General features: G+C 43.6%; 3 protein-coding genes across 4 annotated transcripts in view; 1 reads left to right on the forward strand and 2 right to left on the reverse strand.

The window, feature by feature from the left end:
• Positions 1 to 9,728, forward strand: part of LOC110537812 — a 27,325-nt gene extending 17,597 nt beyond the window's left edge. Inside the window, exons 9-15 of the mRNA XM_036961779.1 lie at positions 2,859 to 2,869; positions 7,437 to 7,517; positions 7,887 to 8,043; positions 8,425 to 8,523; positions 8,661 to 8,824; positions 9,049 to 9,185; positions 9,380 to 9,728. Coding sequence (XP_036817674.1) covers positions 2,859 to 2,869; positions 7,437 to 7,517; positions 7,887 to 8,043; positions 8,425 to 8,523; positions 8,661 to 8,824; positions 9,049 to 9,185; positions 9,380 to 9,532 — 802 coding nt within the window. The 3' untranslated portion in view covers positions 9,533 to 9,728. The remainder of the gene's footprint in view (positions 1 to 2,858; positions 2,870 to 7,436; positions 7,518 to 7,886; positions 8,044 to 8,424; positions 8,524 to 8,660; positions 8,825 to 9,048; positions 9,186 to 9,379) is intronic.
• LOC110537803 (trypsin-2) lies at positions 336 to 2,997 on the reverse strand. 2 transcript variants are annotated; one of them, XR_005035698.1, is made up of 6 exons: positions 2,853 to 2,997; positions 1,890 to 2,043; positions 1,321 to 1,580; positions 881 to 1,017; positions 561 to 776; positions 336 to 444 (listed from the first exon to the last, which is right to left on the reverse strand). XR_005035698.1 is itself a non-coding variant. In XM_036942258.1 (5 exons), exons 1-5 carry the CDS (start codon positions 2,914 to 2,916, stop codon positions 627 to 629), a joined length of 765 nt encoding a protein of 254 aa, XP_036798153.1. In that variant the 5' UTR covers positions 2,917 to 2,997; the 3' UTR covers positions 548 to 626. The 2 variants fall into 2 exon arrangements, 1 of the variants encoding a protein (XP_036798153.1); XM_036942258.1 differs by lacking the exon at positions 336 to 444 and having other exon boundaries at positions 548 to 776.
• On the reverse strand, positions 9,489 to 26,484 carry LOC110537752 (E3 ubiquitin-protein ligase CBL). The gene is made up of 11 exons (XM_021624116.2): positions 25,167 to 26,484; positions 18,208 to 18,354; positions 16,170 to 16,326; positions 15,826 to 15,947; positions 14,880 to 15,017; positions 12,962 to 13,181; positions 11,811 to 11,969; positions 11,496 to 11,645; positions 11,303 to 11,361; positions 10,584 to 10,648; positions 9,489 to 10,402 (listed from the first exon to the last, which is right to left on the reverse strand). Exons 1-11 carry the CDS (start codon positions 25,541 to 25,543, stop codon positions 10,278 to 10,280), a joined length of 1,719 nt encoding a protein of 572 aa, XP_021479791.2. The 5' UTR covers positions 25,544 to 26,484; the 3' UTR covers positions 9,489 to 10,277.

Here is a 26,484-nt window from a genome sequence, read left to right on the forward strand (position 1 = left end):
GATTCATGTCTGATCACTTTTGTTACCATGACAATATGAATAGAGCCACGAACCCAAGGTTTGTGTTTGTTTACTTAGTTCTAGTGTTGTACGTAGAGTTAGCATCATTATTCAAATTATCATTGTTAGTAGCTATAGCATCATTATTAGCATTGCATCATTATCAGCAGTGTGTAGTGCAATGCTTCTTTGTGTCATCTAATTTTCAATGATTAAATTGTTTGATGTGACTTTACATATTCTAGTAATCTACCCTGTTATCTAAATCATTGATTGTTTGTGTATTTTTTTTATTGACACAAAGAATTGTAATAAAAAACACAAACATACATTAGTGAAGTCAAAGATGCCATTTTATTGACTAGATGTCTCTTTGTCTTCCTGCATGTAACAACATTAGCCTTCTATCTCCCTCTACTTCATCTTCTTCTTCTCTCTCTCTCTCTCTCTCTCTCTCTCTCTCTCTCTCTCTCTCTCTCTCTCTCTCTCTCTCTCTCTCTCTCTCTCTCTCTCGCTCTCTCTCCTTCACCTTCTCCCTCTCAAGCTCCTTCTCCCTCTCCCTCTCTCTCTCTCTCTCTCTCTTTCTCTCTCGCTCTCTCTCTCTAGTCTGGTGTGGAGGGTAAAGGCTAGTAGTTGGTGATGATCTCAGTGATCCAGGGCAGCAGGGCACAGACCTTGGTGTAGACACCAGGATAGTTGGGCTGGGCACAGCCAACACCCCAGGACACGATGCCATGCAGCTCTCCGTTACACACCAGGGGACCGCCGGAGTCACCCTGAGAGAGAAACAGAGGGAGAGAGAAAGATAATGAATTAATATATAAATGAATAAACAAACAAATGAAATGTTCTGTTTGTGAGGTTGCAGGGGTCTTCATACCTGACAGGCGTCCTTGCCTCCCTCCAGGTATCCGGCACACACCATGGTATCAGTAATCTGGCCAGGGTAGGACTCCTCACAGGCCTTCTTAGACAGGATGGGGATGTCCACACACTGCAGGTTAAATGGGTTGAACACTGACAGAGGGAGAGACAGAGAGACCGATGAGAGACAGAGAAAGAGAGAGAGAGACACAGTTGGGGAGAGAGAGAGAGACAGAGAGAGAGAGAAGGTTGGGGGGGGGGAGAGGGGAGGGGGGAATATACAGTAAGTGGTATTCTTAGAAGTAGCTACCCTCTCAAGTAAATGTACTTGCTGATTTCCCATCAAAATGTAGACCTAGCGTGAGCTATAGTTTCAAGAAAAAGTATTTTTAGTTGATTACATTCAATGACCATATTTCCACCCCATCCCATACTACAACCCATCTACATAAATACCAGAGTCAGTGTAGATGTTTCCCCATCCAGACACCACACACATGTCCCCGGCCTTGGGGCAGGCTGTGGGCAGGGCGATGGGCTTGACAAACTTGTTGAGAGTGACAGGGTGGGCCAGCTTCAACAGCATAATGTCGTGGTCCAGGGTCTGGTAGTCATAGCTCTGGTGCCAGTAGATGGCGTCCACAGACATGTACTGCTCCGTTCCCTCGTGCTCCCAGATGTGGTGGTCACCCAGGATAGCAAGCTGACTCCAAGGACTGGAGGGAGGGAGAGAGAGGGAGAGAGAGAGAGAGCGAGAAGGAGAGAGTGAGAGAGTGAGAGAGCGAGGGAGAGAGAGAGAGAGAGAGAGGACATGATTTATGAAGGAGAGCCGAAAGGGATGAAGGTGAAGAAGTGGAGAGAGGAAAGCAGAGAAGAAAAGAAGGAGAGAGGGGAAGACAGAAAGTGAAGACAGATGGAAAATTGGAGAAGGGAGAGGAGAAAAAAATAGAAACCTTTACATGAAGAGGCCTTTGGGAGGCACAGTGAAGGGAAAAGATGGTTGACAGTGACCCTGCAGTACTCACTTCATCCAGCAGTGGGCGGCAGAGATGATCCACTGGTCATTAATGAGGGAGCCGCCACAGAAGTGGTAGCCGATGTTCAGAGAGGCTTGCCAGGGCTGGGAGTGAGCCTCACACTCATAACCCCCCACGATCCTGTCATCCATAGGAGCTGCCGCTGAGGGAGGGAAGGAGTGGAAGGGAGAGGGAGGGTCAGAGGAGAAAGAGAGTAGGATGGAGAAAGGGAGTAGTGTTCAGAAAGCATGACAGAAGGTAACAGAAGACAGAGAGATGCAGAGGTTAGAGATAATGTTATATTATACAAGATGGGCAAAAGGAGAACATTAAGCTGATGTCCACATTGTCTGTAAAACATGTGTGTCTCTATGCGTGTCTCTATGTGTGTCTCTATGCGTGTCTCTATGCGTGTCTCTATGCGTGTCTCCATGCGAGTCTCTATGCGTGTCTCTATGCGTGTCTCTATGCAAATCTCTCGTGCTTCTACACCTGCATTGCTTGCTGTTTGGGGTTTTAGGCTGGGTTTCTGTACAGCACTTTGAGATATCAGCTGATGTACGAAGGGCTATATAAATCAATTAGATTTGATTTGATTTGATTTGATATGCGAGTCTCTATGCGAGTCTCTATGCGTGTCTCTATGCGTGTCTCTATGCGAGTTTCTATGCGAGTCTCTATGCGTGTCTCTATGCGTGTCTCTATGCGAGTCTCTATGCGAGTCTCTATGCGAGCCTCTATGCGTGTCTCTATGCGAGTCTCTATGCGAGTCTCTATGCGAGCCTCTATGCGTGTCTCTATGCGAGTCTCTATGCGTGTCTCTATGCGAGTCTCTATGCGAGTCTCTATGCGAGTCTCTATGCGTGTCTCTATGCGAGTCTCTATGCGAGTCTCTATGCGTGTCTCTATGCGAGTCTCTATGCGACTCTCTATGCGAGTCTCTATGCGAGTCTCTATGCGTGTGTTTGTTACCTGCAGCCCCCAGGAGTGTGAGTACAATCAGGCCAATCATCGTGCTGCTGAGACAAGTCTTCATTCACCAGACTGGACATGTGCACTCTGCGATTCTCTACATTTATACATTTATCTCAACTGATATCCCTCCAACCTGCCCTGCCCCCTTTCCAAGTCTCTCGTGCCTGATGCCCCACCCCAAACTCTCCTGCCCCATCATGCCTCAGCTTATCACAAACTCCCCTTATATTCTACCAGGTACCCGATCCTCACGCCAATTTCATCATGGCGTTTGAGACATTTTGTTATTGGAATAAGTCACAGCTATCTCAACCTTGGGACTTTGGACAGAAATAGTTTCCTGTTGAAACAGTTGTGCTGTTGGCCAGATTGTCAGAGTGGTAGGATCATCGAGACCTCTTGCAACACCTCAAAGAAGTGGGGGGGAAAAGGTTGCTGTACTTTTCAGGTACTAGTTCTAACATCACAGGTGGCCATTTCTCTCACAGCCCCTGGCCTATATTCAAGGGCATACCAAGAGTACTAAAGAATAGTAGCAGAGATAAGGAAGGCTCTATGAGTAAAATTTGAATAGAACCAGACAGAAAGATGATTTTTACATTTAAAATGTTATGCAATCAGTACATTCAACAGAATAATTGGTTGTTCTGTAAGATGCAACATTGGAAAGTAAATAGACATTGTGGGATGAGCAAGGGCTGTTAAGTAGCCGTGGTCCTTTTGATACTGCATATGGCCAGCCATGGGTACATGTCCTTGTGTGCCACATGCCACTTAAAAGGCTAAATGTCTGTCACATTCAGTTTGCCAGCTACTGGTTAATCATCAGTTAGGTGTACAGTCCCCTACGTATTTATTTGGGCAGTGAAGATAAAAATGTTCTATACTCAAACATTTTGGATTTGAGAACAAATGTTTTATACACTACATGGCCAAACGTATGTGGACACCCCTTCAAATGAGTGGATTTGGCTCAGCAACACCTGTTGCTGACAGATGTATAAACATTTGCAGTAGAATTGCCCGTACCGAAGAGCTCAGTGACCTTTAATGTGGCACCGTCATAGGATGCCACCTTTCCAACAAGTCAGTTCGTCAAATGTCTGCCCTGCTAGAGCTGCCCCTGTCAACTGTAAGTGCTGTTATTGTGAAGTGGAAACCTCTAGGAGCAACAATGGCTCAGCTGCAAATGGCAGGCCACAAAAGCAGGTGTCCACATACATTTGGTCATGTAGTGTATGAGGCAACAGTACAGACTTTCACCTTTTATTTTAGCGTGCTTTCATACATATCTGTTTTACCATTTAGAAATGAATGCACTTTTTGTATCTAGTCACCCCATCACTTATAGTGTATTTCATTTAATCAAAAGTTGAGTATTTGGTCCCATAATTCTAGCACACAATGATTACATCAAGCTTATGACTCTACAAACTTGTTGCATGCATTTTCAGTTTGTTTTGGTTGTGTTTCAGATTATGTTGTGCAAATGGTAAATAATGTATTGTGTCATTTTGGAGTCAAGTCAGTTTTATTGTAAGTAAGATGTTCCCGAACACTTCTACATTAATGTGGATGCTACCTTGATTACAGATAATCCTATTACTAGCCTATTCAACCTCTCTTTCGTATCGTCTGGGATCCCCAAAGATTGGAAAGCTGCCGCGGTCATCCCCCACTTCAAAGGGGGAGATACCTTAGACCCAAACTGTTATAGACCTATAACCATCCTGCCCTGTCTTTCTAAAATCTTTGAATGCCAAGTTAATAAACAGATCACCGACCATTTCGAATCCCACCGTACCTTCTCCACTATGCAATCTGGTTTCCGAGCAGGTCATGGGGGCACCTCAGCCACGCTCAAGGTCCTAAACGATATCATAACCGCCATTGATAAAAGACAGTACTGTGCAGCCGTCTTCATCAACCTGGCCAAAGCTTTCGACTCTGTCATTCACCGCATTCTTATTCTTATGACTGCCTCGCCTGATTCACCAACTATTTCTCAGATATAGTTCAGTGTCTCAAATCGAAGGGCCTGTTGTCCGGACCTCTGGCAGTGTCTATGGGGGTGCCTCAGGGCTCAATTCTCAGGCCGACTCTTTTCTCTGTATATATCAATGATGTCGCTCTAGCTGCTGGTGATTCTCTTACGACACCATTCTGTATACATCTGGCCCTTCTTTGGACACTGTGCTAACTAACCTCCAAACGAGCTTCAACGCCATACAACACTCCTTCGTGGCCTCCAACTGCATTTAAATGCTAGTAAAACTAAGTGCATGCTCTTCAACCGATTGCTGCCCACACCCTCCTGCCCGACTAGCATCACTACTCTGGATGGTTCTGACCTAGTCTAACCTGTCTGGTTAGACTGTAAACTCTCCTTCCAGACTCATATTAAGCATCTCCAATCCAAAATTAAATCTAGAATCGGCTTCCAATTTCGCAACAAAGTCTCCTTCACTCATGCTGCCAAACATAACATCGTAAAACGGACTATCCTACCAATCCTGGACTTCGGTGATGTCATTTACAAAATAGCCCCCAACACTCTACTCAGCAAACTGGATTTAGTCTATCCCAGTGCCATCCGTTTTATCACCAAAGCCCCATATACTACCCACCACCGTGACCTGTATGCTCTCGTTGGCTGGCCCTCACTACATATCCGTTGCCAAACCCACTGGCTCCAGGTCATCTATAAGTCTTTGCTAGGTAAAGCCCCGCCTTATCTCAGCTCACTGGTCACCATAGCAACACCCACCCTTAGCACGTGCTCCAGCAGGTACATTGCACTGGTCATCCCCAATGTCAACACTTCCTTTGGCTGCCTTTCCTTCCAGTTCTCTGCTGCCAATGACTGGAACAAATTGCAAAAATCGCTGAAGCTGGAGTCTTATATCTCCCTCTCTAACTTTAAGCATCAGCTGTCTGAGCAGCTTACCGTATTGTATTAATGCTAAATTGTAATTATTTTTGCCTCTAGGACCTATTTATTGCCTACCTCCCTACTCTTCTACATTTGCACACACTGTACATAGCTTTTTCTATTTTTCTTTTATTTTGTGTTGTTGACTGTACGTTTGTTTATGTGTAACTCTGTGTTGTTGTTTTTGTCACACTGCTTTGCTTTTTCTTGGCCAGGTCGCAGTTGTAAATGAGAACTTGTTCTCAACTAACCTACCTGGTTAAATAAAGGTGAAATAAATAAATAAATAAAAAATAATGAATGAATAATGATGTTACAGAAGGACAAAGGTCATGCTGTCATGTACTGTCATGTTGTGTCTTGTCTCTGTCCTTTCCCTTCACCCTGTCTCCCTCTGCTGGTCGTTGTTAGGTTACCTTTTCTCCCCCGCTTTCCCCCAGCTGTTCCTTGTCTCCTCTGACTACCCATTCACCCCGTTTCCCACCTGTTCCCTTTTTCCCTCTGATTAGGTCCCTATATCTCTCTCTGTTTCTGTTCCTGTCCTTGTCGGATTCTTGTTTGTTGTGTTTCATGCCTGAGCCAGACTATCGTCATGTTTGCTGTAACCTTGTCCTGTCCTGTCGGAATCTGCCGGTCTATCTGAGCCTACCTATGTTTGGTTATTAAAGAAGCTCTGTTTAAGTTAGTTTGCTTTTGGGTCCTCATTCACTCACCATAACACATGCCCCCAAAACATGTTAACCTCTCACCATTACAAATAACAGGGGAGGTTAGGATTTTCTTGGAGTTATGATATTCATGCATCTGTATCTTTATCACTCATAATTATTCAAGATTCCTTCATGATTATCATGGTAACATCCAGATGAATGTAGAAGTGTTCAGAAACATATTATATTCTTATTAACAACAAAAGTGACTCCAAAATGACAATACATTATGTACCATTAATTTCTACTGGGCACAACATAATCTGAAACACAACCAAAACAAACTGAAAATGCATGCAACAAGTTTGTAGAGTCACAAACTTGATTTAGCAGGGGTGGAACATTTTTTGAGTAAAAGTACAAAGTCAAAGAAAATGCTATACATGAAATTCCTTATATTAAGCTAATCAGATGGCACACTACAACACTCTCAATACTTCTGACACCTTCAAATGGGAGGACTAGATACATAAAGTACTATCATTTCGAAATGGTAAAACAGATATGTATGAAGCACCCTCAAATTGAAGGTGACATTCTGTACTGTCGGCTTATATAAAACATGTGATCTCAAATCCAAAATGCTGAAGTATAGAGCCAAAATAATAGTTTTAGCTTCACTATCCAAATAAATACGGAAGGGCGTGTATGTTGCGAAGTGTATGCAGGTGCATTAAATAAAATATTGTGGCCCTTGTATGCTTGTGTGTTTAGGGATAAGGCTGAGTAAGGGGAGGGGGAGGTGATTATGGTGGTCAGTGGGGTAGAGTGAATGTTGTGAGCACATGGGAGGGCAGTGCAGATAGTGTGTGAGGGGTAGGGGAGGGGTAGGGTGTGAGGGGTAGGGGAGGTAAGGTAGGGTGTGAGGGGTGGGGGAGGTAAGGTATGGGTGGGGGGGCTGATAGGGTGTGTATAAATAAAGTCCATGCGCGTGTCCAGGTGTCTTTGATCAGCCAGTGTTCACCGGACAGACAGACACCATGAGACTGCTCGCTCTGATACTGCTGGTTGGAGCTGCTGGTAATTAAACGCACACACACACACACACACACACACACACACACACACACACACACACACACACACACACACACACACACACACACACACACACACACACACACACACACACACACACACACACACACACACACACACACACACACACAGTACTTTAATATACTCTACCAATTATATATCACAAACTATTTGTAGGGAATATTAATCTTACATATAGCTTATAAGAGCTTTCAACGTTTTTACTAAACAGGCTGTTTCTATGTGAGGTAGAACAATTCTGATGAATACTATTCAGAGTGCAACAATGTCCTCATCTCTCCCCTCTTGTGACCACTCTCTCTGTATGGTGTCTCTCTCTGTGTGTTTCAGCGGCAGTGCCCCGTGAGGATGGTAAGATCATCGGTGGCCAGGAGTGTGAACCTCACTCCCGACCCTGGATGGCCTCCCTCAACTACGGGTACCACTTCTGCGGAGCCGTGCTCATCAATGAGCAGTGGGTGCTCTCTGTCGCTCACTGCTGGTACAAGTGAGTAAGGGTGGAGGGCAGGGGAGGGAAAGGGGATACCTAGTCAGTTGTACAACTGAATACATTCAACTGAAATGTGTCTTCTGCATTTAACACAACCCCTCTGAATCAGAGAGGTACGGGGAGCTGCCTTAATCGACATCCACGTCTTCGGCACCCGTGGAACAGTGGGTTAAACGCATTGCTCAGGGGCAGAACACCAGATTTCGGGCCAATATGGACCAAAAGGAGGGCTCTTCTATGTCTTCCGCAGTGTGACACTGAATCTTATCAAACTGACATGAGGTTTCTCTGTAATCAAAGTTGTAATCACCCTGTCTTTCACCACCTCTTCCTCCTCTCCTTCATCTGCCCTTTCTCTCCTTCGTCCTTCTCTCTCAGCCCCTACGCTATGCAGATCATGCTTGGAGAGCACAACCTGCGTGTGTTTGAGGGAACTGAGCAGCTCATGAAGACTCAAAACATAATCTGGCATCCCAGGCAAGCTACACCCACACTTACCCCTTACACATCACTTTAGGGAAGCCATTTTAACTACCGAACCGAGGCTGAATGGAGTTTTATCACATTACATGATTCAATAAAAATCCCTTGGCCTCTCTCTCTTCTCTCTGTAGCTATGACTACCAGACGCTGGACTATGACATGATGCTGATCAAGCTGTTCCACCCTGTGGAAATCACTGATTACGTAAAGCCCATCCCGCTGCCCACCAGCTGCCCATACGCAGGCCTCCCCTGCTCTGTCTCTGGCTGGGGCAACATCGCCACCGGAGAGGAGGGTGAGACGGACCAAATACCCCTGCATTTTACCTTTACAAAACTATAACCACAGAAATTACACCCAAACACACTATACCAAACAAACTTTACCAACATGAATTATGCCCTCAGTACTTTTATCCACACACACTCTAACAACACACGCCTCACCCGGAGAAGAGGTATGACTACGGATAAGTTATATTAAATAACTAAATCTCCCTGCCTTTTACTTCCTTCTCAGTAAACATGCCCGCCCGTCTGCAGTGTCTGGATGTGCCCATACTGGAGGATGAGAAGTGTGAGATGGCCTACCCTGGCATGCTCACCCGCAGGATGGTGTGTGCCGGATACATGGACGGAGGCAGAGACGCATGCAACGTACGTACAGTATATGACACCTTTTTGATGAGACCGTTTAGTCATTTATAAAACACAGTGGTACATATTAGGATCACCTTGAAATGATTCCTTACCTCTCTCACACTCTCTCTCACACTCTCTCTCACACACTCTCTCTCTCTCACACTCTCTCTCTCTCTCTCTCTCTCCTTCTCTTTTTCTCTCTCTCTCAGGGGGACTCTGGAAGTGGTCTAGTGTGTTTGGGTGAGGTTCATGGCCTGGTGTCCTGGGGTCAGGGCTGTGCCGTGCCCGGATACCCCGGAGTCTATGTCAAAGTGTGTGAGTTCCTCCCCTGGATCGATGAGACCATGAAGGCCAACATGTAACAACACTAGCTGCTTTCCTCCTTGTCTCTCAGACCTCCACTCCTCCAAACTCTTCCTCCCTGTCTCTCAGACCTCCACTCCTCCAAACTCTTCCTCTCTCTCTCTTTCTCTCTCTCTCCTCCTAGTTTGATACTAAAGTGGAATCAGCACAGAGTGTAAGCATGTCAAACACAATAAAGCCTGAAGTTACACTATCTTCCGTCTGTCTGTCTTAGGAACTACACTTTCATTACTATGTGCATTTGTATTGGTATGATGGAGGTGCAAAAGTTTTATTTGGGTTTCATGTTTGATCATATTAACATACAACTATAGTATGCAGGCTATATACCGTACTAGTCATACATCCTGGACAATATGTTTTAAGTATGGGGTAAATTAGGAGGTAGCATATTTTCAATGCCCTACATACACACATCAAGCAATGAAATAATTTTACTTGTTTTTGGAACTGTGCAGCAGCTTACTCTGTTTGCTGTGCAGCAGCTTACTCTGTTTGCTGTGCAGCAGAGGGCATCAGTGAGTTGCTCCATCAGTCTGTCCTTCTCCATTCACTTTGATGTCATTATTAGTTTATCAACAGGGCATTCTCCCTCCATATTAAGGCATACATAAGATACATATTCATAAGGTACATAAGATTAACAATGGCTGTTTATCAGGAACAGTGGAAATCAACCTTTCTTATTCCTATTATCCATCCATTCTTGAGTCAGAGATGTTGTGCTTATCTTTTCTCCCAGCGTCAGGAGGACATGGTTCTCTCCCGCTCTCTCTGGCTGTACCCGAGCTCTGACATCCTTTCACTCCTTTCTTTATACCTCTTCTTCTGTTTCACTGAATCTGAAGCCCCTTCCCAGGCTGCTCCACCTTCAAGAGAAATGTTAGATCAATAGATCAATAGATCAATAGATCGATATCTATCGATAGATAGAGAGAGGTTAGTGAGGGGTCAAGTGTGTGTTACAGTAAGTGGAAAAGCCCCTGTAAAATACTTTATTATGGGATAGAACAGCCCTCCACTCCCTCCCCCCTCCTCTCCGATACTCACCCTCTCCACAGGACTGGGAGGAGACGGAACAGGAGGGGAGGTTTGGCTTTGAGACAGAATCCTCACTGTTACACAGAGAACACAACAACAGCATTCACCACCGTCATGTTTTAACACTTTGGAAAGCTAATACTGAATACAAGGTGCTATACAAATAATGTTTACAATTAAAACATGGTACTTGTGGCCACATTTACACTAATAATAAACACACACTTTTTGAAAGTCCCATTGGGGACAGGCATGGCTGGCCTGTGAGAGATTGGGAGTGTGGGCGGTTGTCTGAACCCCCCAGAATTCTCCTCCTCACTACTAGCTAGCTCCTCCCACTGGCATCTTAAGGAGAGGAGACCGAACACAAGAGCTGTCAATCAAATTCAATGAGGAAGTACTGTAACCAAATGGATTTGATTTAGTTGTGTAGCATTAGGTCACACACAAAGTGGTGAGGTTTCAGGTTATTGAGCAAAGCATACAAACCAAAACTGTTTCTAAAAAATGGATTCAGAAAACTGTATGGCTACAGCCAGTAAACATCAGACCAAGGGAGGAACAAACAGTGAGCTAACATTTTTTACATTGCCCTATTTTATCTCCTGAGCTTCTTTAGGATGTAGGCAACAGTACACAATTATTTTATTTCTGACAGACATCTTCCATAAGTCTTAAAAGCCTAAAATGCAGTTATCCATCCACTGCAGTAGGCATTTAGAGCTCACCTGTTAGTGCTGGCAGTGGTGTGTGTGAGCGCTCTGTCTGAGGGGGTGTCACTGTGAGCCTGTGGTGGAATAAGGACACACTTTTAGCTGTCTACCGAAGCCCCAGTTATCAGTGAATATGGGTTAAACTTCTTCTTTCCATTGTGGTACTGTTACTATCAATTCTGTAGAGTGTGTGTATGAGGGAACTTACAGAACTCGAGTTAGAGTGGGAGTTTTCGGCCAGTATATCGGAGGGCCGTAAGGGGGCTTGTGGGGAAGGGCAGTGGGAGAAGGTGCTGTGTTTGGGAGGGAGGGGTGGAACGAGGCGAGAGCTGGGGAACTGGTACTCTTCAGACGACATCTGCATCAGAGAGAGAGAGAGAGAGAGAGAGAGAGAGAGAGAGAGAGTGAGAGAGAGAGAGAGAGAGAAGTTGAAAGGAGAGTCAATGCAAGAGAAACCCCCCCGAGGCAGAGACAGTAAAAGAGAATCCCACCCCACCCCACCCCCACACACAACAAAACACACCCTCTTCATATAGGCCAGGTTTTTCATGACTAGCTGTACATCCTCCAGGTCATCTTCATCTTCCTCTTCCTCGCTGACAGACAGGTAAGGCTCCACCAGGATGGACTCTGTCCCTCTGATGTCACAGCGACAGTATGGGCAGGTGTGTCCATCCGACTTCTGCATCACATGGAATGAGGACACCAGGTTAAACAGAATAAACATGATCTACACATCTGTACTGTCTGTTAATGTGTGGAAACTCACGTGTCTGTGTACGTTTCTGTATTGTTGTATCAAATCAATTCACATTTTATTTGTCACAAACTTCGTAACAACAGGTATAGACTAACAGTGAAATACTTCCGGGCCCTTCCCAACAATGCAGAGAGAAAAATGATTGCCATATGTCAAAAAGATCCCTGGGATGATGCTGCAGTAATTTGTCAAGAGCATTCCTGAGCAGATATATTTCCCATGCTGAAAGTACAATACCCGTAATAATGTCCGTTCTGTGTGTTATTTGCATGAAGCTACACTTACAGTAAAGCAACTGATTTAGCATATCAAACTAAGATTGAGCATTCTACCGTAGTTCACTTTGGTAAAAACCGGAGTATTCTGTTCAAATCTATTCTATTGTGTCTTCTTGTCCCCTGAAGTGTGACTGTGACAGTGTGTGTCAGTGTGTGAGAGTGTGTGACCCGGTGAGGAGTGGAAACTCTAAGGGTGAGTTCCCTCAGTGTGAGTGTAGCATGAGGAGGATGTACGCTTCGGCTCACACAGGAAGTCCTAACCCACATGTTAGGACACGATGGCCAATAATACTGCTCTACATGCTGCTACGCCGGTTCACCTACTGATGTGTAGGGGCTGGCTCACTGACTGACGCACAGATGGACAGACTAGCCTACTGACAAACTGACTGACAGATTAACTGACTGACTGACTAACTAACTGACTAACTGACTGATTGACAGGTGGATGGGAAGACATTAACTGTCTGACCAAAAAACAATTCCATACAGTTAACCCAAATTGGTATGTTGATGATGTATATTAATACAAGAGGATGTGGCTGGGTGATGTCAGAGACATTGTGTGAGTGAACGATGTGTGGTTTGACTTTGAGGATTTTGTTGGTGACGTCGTCAATCACAGAGCAGGCATACCTGCCATCCTGTGAGGCAGGGTTGGCACAGCAGGTGTCCGCAGGGCTGGATGCGTGTGTCCTTGTCTCTCTCTGTACAGATCTTACACAGCTGGAAGGCACTACCCATCTCACAGTACATCTCATACTCGTCCTCTGTGACTTTGACCCTGCTTCTCTGTGCTGGTTCACACAGACTGGTGAGGTCTGGGTTCACATCACGTCCGTCAGGGTAAAGATAGCTGCAGACAAACACAACACAGAATTACGCACACATTATGCAAAACAATTACAGGCCTGTGCAAATGTTGTGTGTGAGTGTTGGTCAGCTGTTTGTTCACCTGCACCCGCCCACAATTTTTAATAAACCATCAGCACTCTGTCATGGAAAAATTGCAAGATTATGTTATAATGCTTTTATTGCATCAAATGGTTGTTTTATTCGACAGAACAGAGTATTCTGTTAACTATTGTGTGTGTTCTACTGAGGATGGGCCTCTGGGAGATAACACTGACAGAGCAAATGTACGATGTCTTTGGGTGATAAAACCTAAAGAGCATTCCAGAGCATGAGTTAACTTTTCTGCTCTATACCGTGCCAGGGAGAGATGGTTCCAGTTTGGAGTCTTAACCTTGTGACACATTCGATGTATCTGTTGTTCGTCATGTAGGTTGAAAGGGGGTGTATCTTGGCTATAAAATACCTTTGTACTTTTGTCTCGCCACTCTCAACGGATCATTAGAAATGGTGAATCGTTGACAAGTCATTGCTATTGCAAAGCTCTCACTATTAAAGATTTAGTTTAAGTATAACTCTGACTTGTGTGATAAGTTTGTCTCTCCTCATTTGATAGTAAAGAAATGAACCACCACACCTCCTGTTCCCAAGTCAAAATTTTGCCTACATTTGGTGTATCAAGAAATGCTTAATTCTGCAGGAGTTGTTATTAAGGCTATGTGAGAGGCTATAGACGTACTGTTAGTGTCCAGATTTAGGTTTCCATTGAACACATTTGAACAGTAGGCTACAGTTCCTTTGACTTGCCATGGGCCTATTTGAAGTCCCCATCTTCTGACTGTGGAATTTGTATAGTCTCACAATCATCACACATAAATCACATAACCGGCACTGCTATCATCCTCTGTTATCACTTCACAAATCTTTCCCAAACATGACTTTTCCCTTCTCTTTATCTTCAACTCTTCATTTCACAGCTTTTCTCTAATTGAATTAAACTCTGGCGTTGTCCTTTTTGTCTCCATGTATTGAAGTGAGCTTTTTCTGACAGTTACCATAAGCATTTAGCGATTGGAGTGTACACTATTTAGCACATTTTTGCCTCCATGTATTGAAGTGAGCTTTTTCTGACAGTTACCATAAGCATTTAGCGATTGGAGTGTACACTATTTAGCACATTTTTGCCTCCATGTATTGAAGTGAGCTTTTTCTGCCAGTTACCATAAGCATTCAGCGATTGGAGTGTACACTATTTAGCACTCGTACAGTTAGGCCCTAAAGCTTAGGCATATGCTCTAAAGCCATTGCCAGAAGGCCTAATATAATTCAATTAAAACCTCAATGTTTGTGGATTTTTTAAGGTACTGTTTTCTCTTTATTGAACTGCCCGCCACCCAGCCACCCTTCATCCACACAATAGTTAATGACCCTGAACCCACCCCACAGATATAACCACCTTTTTTTATGAGTCAACCCGCGCATCACTGGTGTGTGTGTCAGTGGAGGCTCCTGAGGGGAGAACGGCTCATAATAACGGCCGGAACGGCGCAAATGAAATGGCATCAAACACCTGGAAACCATGTGTTTGATGTATTTCATACCATTCCACTGATTACACTCCAGTCATGACCACAAGCCTGTCCTCCCCAATTAAGGTTCCACCAACCTCCTGTGGTGTGTCCATGTGTGTGTGTTTACTCACCAGCCCTCCCTGAAGCCCTGGATGAGGGCCTGGTAGAGAGGTGTATTCTGGGGGATCGTCTGTACGATGCCGCCATCACCAGTCACATGACCAATGGCCCACTGGCCCATCCGAGTGCAGCTCAGACGGAAGATGTAGCTGGACAGAGATACAGAGTTCACAGGGAAATGTCTTTACTGAAGTACATACAGATTTGACCATGAAATACAGGTAACCGCCAAAATAAAGGAAACACCAACTCTGTATCTTATCAGGGCGTTGGGCCACCACGAGCCAGAACAGCTTCAATGCATCCTTGGAATAGATTCTACAAGTGTCTGGAACTCTGTTGGAAGGATGCGACACCATTCTTCCATGAGAAATTCAATAATTTGGTGTTTTGTTGATGGTGGTTGAAAACGGTGCCTCAGGTGCCGCTCCAGAATCTCCCATAAGTGTTCAATTGGGTTGAGATCTGGTGACTGAGATGGCCATGGCATATGGTTTACATTGTTTTCATGCTCATCAAACCATTCAGTGACCTCTCATGCCCAGTGGGTGTCATCTTACAGCCATAGTAGCCAAAATAATGGGCAAAATAATGGCCTGCCCAGCATTTTTGTACATGACCCTAAGCATAATGGGATGCCAATTGCTTAATTAGCTCAGAAACCACACCTGTGTGGAAGCACCTTCTTTCATTATACTTTGTACCCCTCATTTCTTCAAGTGTTTCCATTATTTTGGCAGTTACCTCTACTTATCTAGGTATCATTCTTTACTATCACTATAATTATAATGACAGTGTGTCCCATTAAAAGTAATCATTGCAGATATTGTTGTAGGGTATGGTACATCTCCTCTCTTTTCTCCTGAGTCCTTCCTATCCCGCGGTTCCTTCCCTTCATCTACTCTCTCTCGCCACACCCCAACCCATCCACCTCCAAACAATCTCTCCTGTCCTCACCTCCCGGGCTGGTGCAGGTAGTTTTGGAGGCGGGCTTTGACCTGGTCGTAGGTGAGGAAGGCCATGTAGCCGGGGTGGGTCACTGCCAACTGGTTCCAGTTCCTCAGAAGAGACCTCCAGGGCTGACAGGAGAGGGGAGGACATATTTACTATCAGTTGAAATATGTGTTATTTCTTTCCACTTTGGAATGTTTTGGCTTTGTTTAGACAGTGGGAGAGAAAGAATGGGAGAGACGTCTTGGAAAGTGACAGAATGCATGTTCACTGAACATTATGCGAGGTGTCTAATTAACCAGGATGTAGGGCTACTTAGAACAGGGCTAACATATATGGATCACACGTACCTGGAATAGCCTGGTGAAGATGTCAAACTCGAACACTGAGATGTGGTCATTACAGGTGAGATCTACAGTGGACTTTAGAGCCATGGACTCCATCCCCTCTTCAAAGCCATGGACCCTACGGAGATGCTGCTTAAAACTGCTCCACTGCACAATACACCTAGGAGAGAGAACGAGAGGAGGGGAGGAGAGGAGAGGAGGAGAGGAGAGGAGGGGAGGAGAGGGAGAGAGAACGAGAGGAGGGGAGGAGAGGGAGAGGAGGGGAGGAGAGGAGGGGAGGAAAGGGAGAGAGGGGTGTGAGATAAAGGAAGAAGGAAAATGAGAGAGAGAACGAGTGTGAAAGTGAGAGGAGTGAAAACGCAAGTGGAGGAACAGAATACTTTTCACAAGACTAGAAAAAAACTGCCTACACCACCAGTCAAAAGTTTTAGAACACCGACTCACTCAAGGGTTTTTATTCATTTTTACTATTTTCTACATTGTAGAATAACAGTGAAGACATAAAACAATGAAATAACACATGGAATCATGGGGTAAACAAAAAATATTTTGATTCTTCAAATAGCCACTGTTTGCCTTGATGACATCTTTGCACACTCTTGGTATTCTCTCAATCAGCTTCATGAGGTAGTCACCTGGAATGCATTTCAATTAACAGGTGTGCCTTCTTAAAAGTTGATTTGTGGAATTTCTTTCCTGCTTAATGTGTTTGAACCAATCAGTTGTGTTGTGACAAGTTAGGGGTGGTACACAGAAGATAGCCCTATTTGGTAAAAGACCAAGTCCATATTATGGCAAGAACAGCTCAAATAAGCAATGACAAAGTACAGTCCATCATTACTTTAAGACATGGTCAGTCAATACGGAAAATTTCAAGAACTTTTAAAGTTTCTTCAAGTGCAGTCGCAAAACACATCAAGCGCAATGATTAAACTGGCTCTCTTGAGGACCGTCACAGGAATGGAAGACCCAGAGTTACCTCTGGATAAGTTCATTAGCGTTACCAGCCTCAGAAATTGCAGCCCAAATAAATGCTTCACAGAGTTCAAGTAACAGACACATCTCGACATCAACTGTTCAGGGGAGACTGTGTGAATCAGGCCTTCATGGTCGAATTGCTGCAAAGAAATCACTACTAAAGGACACCAATAATAAGAAGAGACTTGCTTGGGCCAAGAAACATGAGAAATGGACATTAGACCGGTGGAAATGTGTCCTTTTCCTTTGGAGATTTTTGGTTCCAACCTGCCATCTCTTTGTGAGATGCGGTGTGGGTGAACGGATGATCTCCGCATGTGTATTTCCCACTGTAAAGCATGGAGGAGGAGGTGTTGTAATGTGGGGGTACTTTGCTAGTGACAGTGTCTGTGATTTATTTGGAATTCAAGGCACACTTAACCAGCATGGCTCCCACAGCATTCTGCAGCGATACGCCATCCCATCTGGTTTGGGCTTAGTGGGACTATCATTTGTTTTTCAACAGGACAATGACCCAAAACACACCTCCAGGCTGTGTAAGGGCTATTTTACCAAGAAGGAGATGGAGGGCTGCATCAGATGACCTGACTTCCACAATCCCCCGACCTCAACCAAATTGAGATGGTTTGGGATGAGTCGGACCACAGAGTGAAAGGAAAGCAGCCAACAAGTACTCAGTATATGTGGGAACTTCTTCAAGACTGTTGGAAAAGCATTCCAGGTGAAGCTGGTTGAGAGAATGTCAAGAGTGTGCAAAACTGTCATCAGGGCAAAGGGTGGTTATTTGAAGTATCTCAAATATAAAATATATTTTGATTTGTTTAACACTTTTTTGGTTCCTACATGATTCCATATGTGTTATTTCATAGTTTTGATGTCTTCACTATTATTCTACAATCTAGAAAATAGTCAAAATAAAGAAGAATCCTTGAATGAGTAGGTGAACAAAAACTTTTGACCAGTGGTGTACATACAAATAGACTGTTCCTATTTGTGGAATGTTCTGTCAAGCCCACGTCCCTTATTCCATTCTAGTTCCACTGTTACCCCACCCAACACTCACTTGTTTCCAAATTCTCGCCTCCAGAACTCTCCAGCCTCTGTCTTAGTCAGCCTAAAGGTGTTGCCTTGAAAGCTTCCCTCTGGAAACATGGCCCTTAGCTCCCAGAGCATGTGATTGAAGAGCAGGGACAGCTTGGTCAAGTTTCTCCTGTGAATAACAGAAAATAACATGAAGCTATTCTGAGCTTTTTACAATGTATCAACTAGGGTGATAAGGGTGGTCCATAGCTTAAAATGCAACAGTGGCAGCTAGAATTAAAATAAACTTTAGATCTCATAGACATAATGGGTATTGTACCCTCTAACAAGCAGTAATGTATCCCTCTCTTTCTCTCTCTATCAGTTCAATTCAATTTAAGGGGCTTTATTGGCATGGGAAACATATGTTTACATTGACAAAGCAAGTGAAATAGATAATAAACAAAAGTGAAATAAACAATACAAAATAACAGTAAATATTAGACTCACAAAAGTTCCAAAAGAATAAAGACATTTCAAATGTCATATTATGTCTATATATAGTGTTGTAATGATGTGCAAATAGTTAAAGTACAAAATAGAAAATAAATAAACAGAAATTTAGGTTTTATTTACAATGGTGTTTGTTCTTCACTGGTTGCCCTTTTCTTGTGGCAACAGGTCACAAATCTTGCTGCTGTGATGGCACACTGTGGTATTTCACCCAACAGATATGGGAGTTTATCAAAATTGGATTTGTTTTAGAATTCTTTGTGGGTCTGTGTAATCTGAGGGAAAATGTGTCTCTAATATGGTCATATATTTGGCAGGAGGTTAGGAAGTGCAGCTCAGTTTCCACCTCCTTTTGTGGGCAGTGTGCACATAGCCTGTCTTCTCTTGAGAGCCAGGTCTGCCTTCGGTGGCCTTTCTCAATAGCAAGGCCATGTTCACTGAGTCTGTACATAGTCAAAGATTTGTGGGTCAGTCACAGTAGCCAGGTATTCTGCCACTGTGCACTCTCTGTTTAGTGCCAAATAGCATTCTAGTTTGCTCAGTTTTTTTGTAAATTATTTTCAATCTGTCAAGTAATTATCTTTTTGTTTTCTCATGATTTGGTTGGGTCTAATTGTGTTGCTGTCCTGGGGCTCTGTGGGATCTGTTTGTGTTTGTGAACAAAGCCCTAGGACCAGCTTGCTTAGGGGACTCTTCTCCAGGTTAATTTCTCTGTAGGTGATGGCTTTGTTGTGGAAGGTTTAGGAATCTCTTCCTTTTAGGTGGTTGTAGAATTTAACGTCTCTTTTCTGGATTTTGATCATTAGCGGGTATTGGCCTAATTCATGCCTTATTTGGTGTTTTACTTTGTACACTGATTACATTTTTGCAGAATCTGAATGCAGAGTCTCAATTTGGTGATTGTCCCATTTTGTGAATTCTTGGTTGGTTGCACTGAACAAGTATTTTTAGCCAGATCCTAATTGGTATGTCAAATTTTATGTTCCTTTTTCGCGGCATTCTTGCCTTGTCGCTCAAATCGTTCACAGCTTTGTGGAAGTAACCTGTGGCGCTGATGTTTAGGCTGAGGTATGTATTGTTTTTTTGTGTGCTGTAGGGCAACGGTGTCTAGATGGAATTTGTATTTGTGGTCCTGACAACTGGACTTTTTTGGAACACCATTACTTTTGTCTTACTGAGATTTACTGTCAGGGCCCAGGTCTAAAACAAGGGCATTTCTAAGTGACCCCAAACTTTTGAACGGTAGTGTAAATGTTTTGCTGTTTGTTCTTTGTTATAGAGCCAAAAAGATTGGAGAAGTGGTTCATCCATACATCTTCATTTTGGATAGATAACTCCTTGTGTTGTTGTTTGTTCAGAGTTTTCCATTTTTCCCAGAAGTGGTTAGTTTCTATGGATTCTTCAATTACTTTAAGCTGATTTCTGACTTGGCTGTTCCTTCTTTCTCCGTAGCGTATTTCTGTATTGCTCTCTCTCTCTCTCTCTCTCTCTCTCTCTCTCTCTCTCTCACTCTCTCTCGCTATGTCACACACACACACAGGTACACTCATGCTTGTACAAACAGGATGTCACAGTCTAGCTCTTCCTGTCCTTGTTCGTTTTGTGCTGCAGAAACATAATTTTCCGTTAGCAACTTGACCAACCAACAAGAAACTCAAAGGTTACTGTGTGGCTCCTCTCTTGAGTGTCTATTATCAGCCTGCCAGGGACAGGAAAGATCCGGCCACAAACCTCTTACTGTGTGTTCCACTCACCGTCTCAACCATTCTCTCATCTCTCTGGCTGTACGGGCAGTTGAGAGCAGGACTGAAGTTTCCATCCTTAACTAACCTGGTTGACCATGTTCATTTCTTTATTTCCACCACACTCATTCACTACATCCTGTCTACAGTTGAGCTCAATGGTGTGTGTAAAGCATAGCAACTTCTTATTTGAAAAAAAGAGCTTGCATGGCATTGATAGTGTACGCGTGATAGTACTATGTGCCTGCCACTCACTGAAGACCAACAAGGCAACAGTACATGTGGCATAGTTACCAGTTTTTGCAATAGACTATTATCACTAATGTAATATACAATATCTACCTTATAGCTGTTACTTATTGCTGCAACAACCGTGGTTAATTGGAATTGTACCTGCAGGGACCCTGCCATTGAATTTAGCTTTAAAGCAAACTACGGCATTTTACCCAGGCGTGGGCAGTGTGTAAAAACATATAAGAACAGAGAAAGTCTATTTTTGTTTCTGTGTTGCTTTCTACGAACAGAGAGGGGTTTGAAGGAGAGTGTGGGCGAGTAGGTGTCAATGTTTGTTTCATTGTATGTGGGTGTTATTAATATAAACTAACAACAATCTGCCTCTCTCAGTTGTTAATTTACATTTTTGTTATGACAAGGCATAATGCAAATTGATGTGATTTCATGATACACACATTCTGTAGATTCAGAGAGCAAAATACGGACGACAAGGAGCGAAGGGAATAACACTTATGTTAAGACTTGCCAGTCCTGCTGTATCTGCAGTAGCACGACCTTAAATGCCATATTGATTCTGTGTTTATGTTTTAAGACAGCCGACTTGAGGGAACTGGGAATGTTCATTTTCGTCTCGCTCGTACTATAACTGGATAATAATGGGTGCTCAGGTCTATTTGTGTCTATTGTGGTTCTGCTCTGTCTCTGGCTGTGCTCCAAAATTCACTTAGTGTACATATCAAGTCTAATGCCAACCAAGTCCTTATGAATTTGCAAATCTAATACCATGCATTTTAATTTTCCTAGTTGGTCGTAGTTACTTAAGAATTAAACATTTATTTGAATGTTGGGCATTGAAAATATTGGCGGAAAGTCTGTGTCATGGTGCTGGTGGAGTCAGATATCTCGGACACGTGCCCTGCCCTTGACCCCACAGCTGATTTATTTGTCTTAGTAACGGTCAACCCAGAACGGAATTGTTTTCAGGTGGAAAAGTCAACATCCTAAAATGTACTCTAAATCATGGTATCCTCAGGGTTCAATTTCTGGTATAGTACAATAGTCTTGTAGTCTACACATGCATAATGTTTTTTGAGTAGTAATTGTTTCGCTTCTGTGGATATGAAAAGTATTCATGTTTATTCATGCTAGATTAAAAGTGAATGAGGAGAGCAAAAACCATGTCAACAATGTGCAGTGTTGGGGAGTAGTGAACTCCATGTGGTTCAACTAGTAATTCAACTACATTTAGCAGTAGCTTGGTGGTAGTTGAACTCAATTCAAATATTGGTAGTGTTTTTAGTAATGAATTACTTTTTTGAAATGTTGTGATGTAGCTAACTATTGGGACTAGACACTTTTTACTTGGAAAAAAATAATATATATATATATATATATATAGGTGTAGCAGACAATAATTTCCTTCCTTTTTTTGGCATCAGACCTGCCTAATTCCCACTTGAAACATAGTTTTGTGTTTAATAGCCTTAATAACAAATTCTGTTAACATATGACCCCAAAGTGATCTTGTCTTGCAATTTGGAGTCTATGACATTTCAGAATTAAATATTATAATTGTACACTGAGTGTACAAAACATTTAGCTCTGAACAGGTGAATCCAGGTGAAAGCTATGATCCCTTATTGATGTCACCTGTTAAATCCACTTCAGTCAGTGTAGAGGAAGGGGATGAGACAGGTTAAAGAAGGATTTTTAAGCCTTGAGACAATTGAGACATGGATTGTGTATGTGTGCCATTCAAAGGGTGAATGGGCAAGACAAAAGATTTTAGTGTTTTTGAACGGGGTATGGTAGTAGGTGCCAGGCGCACGGCTTTGAGTGTGTCATGAACTGCAACGCTGCTGAGTTTTTCATGCTCAACAGTTTCCTATGTGTATCAAAAATGGTCCACCACCCAAAAGACATCCAGCCAACTTGTCACAACTGTGGGAAGCATTGGAGTCAATATGGGCCAGCATCCTGTGGAAAGCTTTCGACACCCTGTAGAGTCCATGCCCCAAAGAATTGAGGCTTTTCTGAGGAACACCTTCCTTCAATATTAGGAAGGTGTTAGGAAGGTGTTCCTAATGTTTTGTACACTCTGTCTATATGGCGAAATATTTCATAGTTTAGAATTGCTAAACAAAGTTCTCTGTACGGGCTAAAAGTCTTGTTTTGTCCTGACACAGTATGGTCATCTGGCATTGCCAAAAGAGCTTGGCAGGCTTTATATAAAAGTATTGTGGAGTGTGTTTAAGATTTTTGTTTGGGGTTACAGACTATCCTACATTGAGGGAAAAAAGTATTTGATCCCCTGCTGATTTTGTACGTTTGCCCACTGACAAAGAAATGATCAGTCTATAATTTTAATGGTAGGTTTATTTGAACAGTGAGAGACAGATAAACAACAACAAAAAACAGAAAAATGCATGTAACATTTTTTATAAATGATGATTTACATTTTAATGGTGGAAATATGTATTTTACCCCCTCTCAATCAGAAAGATTTCTGGCTCCCAGGTGTCTTTTATACAGGTAACGAGCTGAGATTAGGGGCACGCTCTTAAAGGGAGTGCTCCTAATCTCAGTTTGTTACCTGTATAAAAGACACCTGTCCACAGAAGCAATCAATAAATCAGATTCCAAACTCTCCACCATGGCCAAGACCAAAGAGCTCTCCAAGGATGTCAGGGACAAGATTGCAGACCAACACAAGGCTGGATTGGGCTACAAGACCATCGCCAAGCAGCTTGGTGAGAAGGTGACAACAGTTGGTGCGATTATTCGCAAATGGAAGAAACACAGAAGAACTGTCAATCTCCCTCGTCCTGGGGCTCCATGCAAGATCTCACCTCGTGGAGTTGCAATGATCATGAGAACGGTGAGGAATCAGCCCAGAACTACACGGGAGGATCTTGTCAATGATCTCAAGGCAGCTGGGACCATAGTCACCAAGAAAACAATTGGTAACACACTACGCCGTGAAGGACAGAAATCCTGCAGCGCCCGCAAGGTCCCCCTGCTCAAGAAAGCACATATAGATTCTCGTCTGAAGTTTGCTGAACATCTGAATGATTCAGAGGACAACTGGGTGAAAGTGTTGTGGTCAGATGAGACCAAAATGGAGCTCTTAGGCATCAACTCAACTGTTTGGAGGAGGAGGAATGATGCCTATGACCCCAAGAACACCATCCCCACCGTCAAACATGGAGGTGGAAACATTATGGTTTGGGGGTGTTTTTCTGCTAAGGGGACAGGACAACTTCACCGCATCAAAGGGACGATGGACGGGGCCATGTACCGTCAAATCTTGGGTGAGAACCTCCTTCCCTCAGCCAGGGCATTGAAAATGGGTCGTGGATGGGTATTCCAGCATGACAATGACCCAAAACACATGGCCAAGGCAACAAATGAGTGGCTCAAGAAGAAGCACATTATGGTCCTGGAGTGGCCTAGCCAGTCTCCAGACCTTAATCCCATAGAAAATCTGTGGAGGGAGCTGAAGGTTCGAGTTGCCAAACGTCAGCCTCGAAACCTTAATGACTTGGGAGAAGATCTGCAAAGAGGAGTGGGACAAAATCCCTCCTGAGATGTGTGCAAACCTGGTGGCCAACTACAAGAAACGTCTGACCTCTGTGATTGCCAACAAGGGTTTTGCCACCAAGTACTAAGTCATGTTTTGCAGAGGGGTCAAATACTTATTTCCCTCATTAAAATGCAAATCAATTTATAAACATTTTTGACATGCATTTTTCAGGATTTTTTGTTTGTTATTCTGTCTCTCACTGTTCAAATAAACCTACCATTAAAATTGTAGACTGATCATTTCTTTGTCAGTGGGCAAACGTACAAAATCAACAGGGGATCAAATACTTTTTTCCCTCACTGTATATAGTCATTTACTTGCGATCATCACTGACAAATCTAATAAACATTAAAACGAAAATGGTTCTCAGGCTTGGCAATAGAGTCATTTTGTTATCTAGCACAGGCCTATCTGGTAGTCACGTCATTGTGGCGAGCATCATGTCTCTCAGCCTGGACTGAAATCTCCCCCTGGCTCCTCACATGGCACGAACGTATGCAGCCTGTCTGCTAGACTATACACTACAGACAGGGTATCACTGTAAACTTGGGCATCCCTTTGGAATGCTTTTGACCCCTTGTAGAGTCCATTACCCGACGAATTGAGGCTGTTCTGAGGGCAAAGGGGGTGCAAGTTAATATTTGGAAAGTGTTCCTAATGTTTTATACATTCTGTAGTAAACTATATTTTCTTAAGGGTAGCTTTAGTGTTGCTCAACTTCTTTCAGTGTAAAGTAATCGGTAGCTTGGTAAACTATATTTTTAGAGTAGCTTCCCCAACACTGACAAAGCGTATGGTAATTGGATTAAGCTCCAAATCCTAACTGGAGACACATGCAGGTAACTTTTTGATCCGTTTGAGTTTTTACAAAGATATCGTTCAGAACCAAATATATCAAGTTATGTCCCGACCCTTGTTGTTCTTTCTCACCTGTAGCTGGACATCTCCTCGAACATCTTATCACGCCCCTCTTTAAACAGCAGCACGGCCCGGTTAGTCTTATCCAGCAGGTGTCTTGCATGGATCCTCAGGTACTCCCCCTCGTCCCCCCGGGGGGCCTGCCCCCCAGCTGCAGGACCCCTGTACGGCTCCCACACCTGGGTGAGCAGCGTGGTTGTCTCTGAGACCACATCGGGGAGGTACGGGGGGCTGTTCCTCAGGCCCAGCCTGGGGTTGGTACACAGCTGGTGCAGCTTCTCCAGCCTTTTTAGGGCCTTGTCCACCTGCCGCTGGTCAGAGGCACTCGACGGCTGGGAGGTGGATTTCAGGCTCCGGTCAGATCCTAGCCCGTTCCCTCCTGTGGCCATTGTCCTGAGGAGGGATTCCTGGTTGTGGTGTGTTAGTCCGAGTGGGATCAATTCAGTGCACCCTGGCGGTTTGTGTCTGGCAGCCCTATCTGTGACAGTTGAATGAGGGAGTGGTCTAGATGTCTGGCACGTATGGCATGGACAGCTTAGTAAATGTTGTCATTGTATCTTTATGGTTGACAGCTTTGGTTGAAAAGAGCACATTTTATACAATATATCTTCACCAGTGTTCCTCAGTAATCCAAAGAATAATCCAATGAAATCAGGTAACCCAGATAGGGGCAGAGCGCCAGAATATACCATAGTCCAACAGGAATGGAGACAGCTGCTGAGGTTTAGAAAGAGTGGAGGGGAAACGTCTTGTCCAGAAAAGCGCAAACAAATAATCTCTCAAAACTGTTTACAAATAATCTCTCAAAACTGTTTACAAATAATCTCTCAAAAATGTTTACAAATAATCTCTCAAAACTGTTTACAAACAATCTCTCAAAAATGTTTGTTTTCAAGCCTACATTCATCAAGTCCTCAATTCATAAATCCTCAATTTCTTTGGTCAGTTTTCCAGAAGTAGCCAAGATTTTTTTAGGAACAGTCTTTCCAGTTCATTTTGTAAAGAGTAAGTGTAAAGAGAAAACCCTGAAAGAGAGAGAGCAAGGGAGGGCAGAACAAGACAGACAAATAACCACTCACCCTTCCTAAACAATCTCAACACCTCTCCTGCCCTGTTCTCTCCACCCCTTCTTGGGCAACATTTTACACTCTCATGCCAGGCACTATCTCTCCCCCTAAGTGGCGTAGCTCTCTGATTTCATCTACAACATGGTGTCTCAGATATAGACCCCAGGCTCTCTTTGCAGCACAACGGAATTTTTTTTTTATGTCTCAGTCTGACTCTGGCTGGTCCCTCTCTCTCTCTCTCTCTTTGTTTTGTGTTACTTTCT

The sequence above is a fragment of the Oncorhynchus mykiss genome, chromosome 2 (assembly GCF_013265735.2).
Source record: "Oncorhynchus mykiss isolate Arlee chromosome 2, USDA_OmykA_1.1, whole genome shotgun sequence".
Taxonomy (NCBI): domain Eukaryota; kingdom Metazoa; phylum Chordata; class Actinopteri; order Salmoniformes; family Salmonidae; genus Oncorhynchus; species Oncorhynchus mykiss.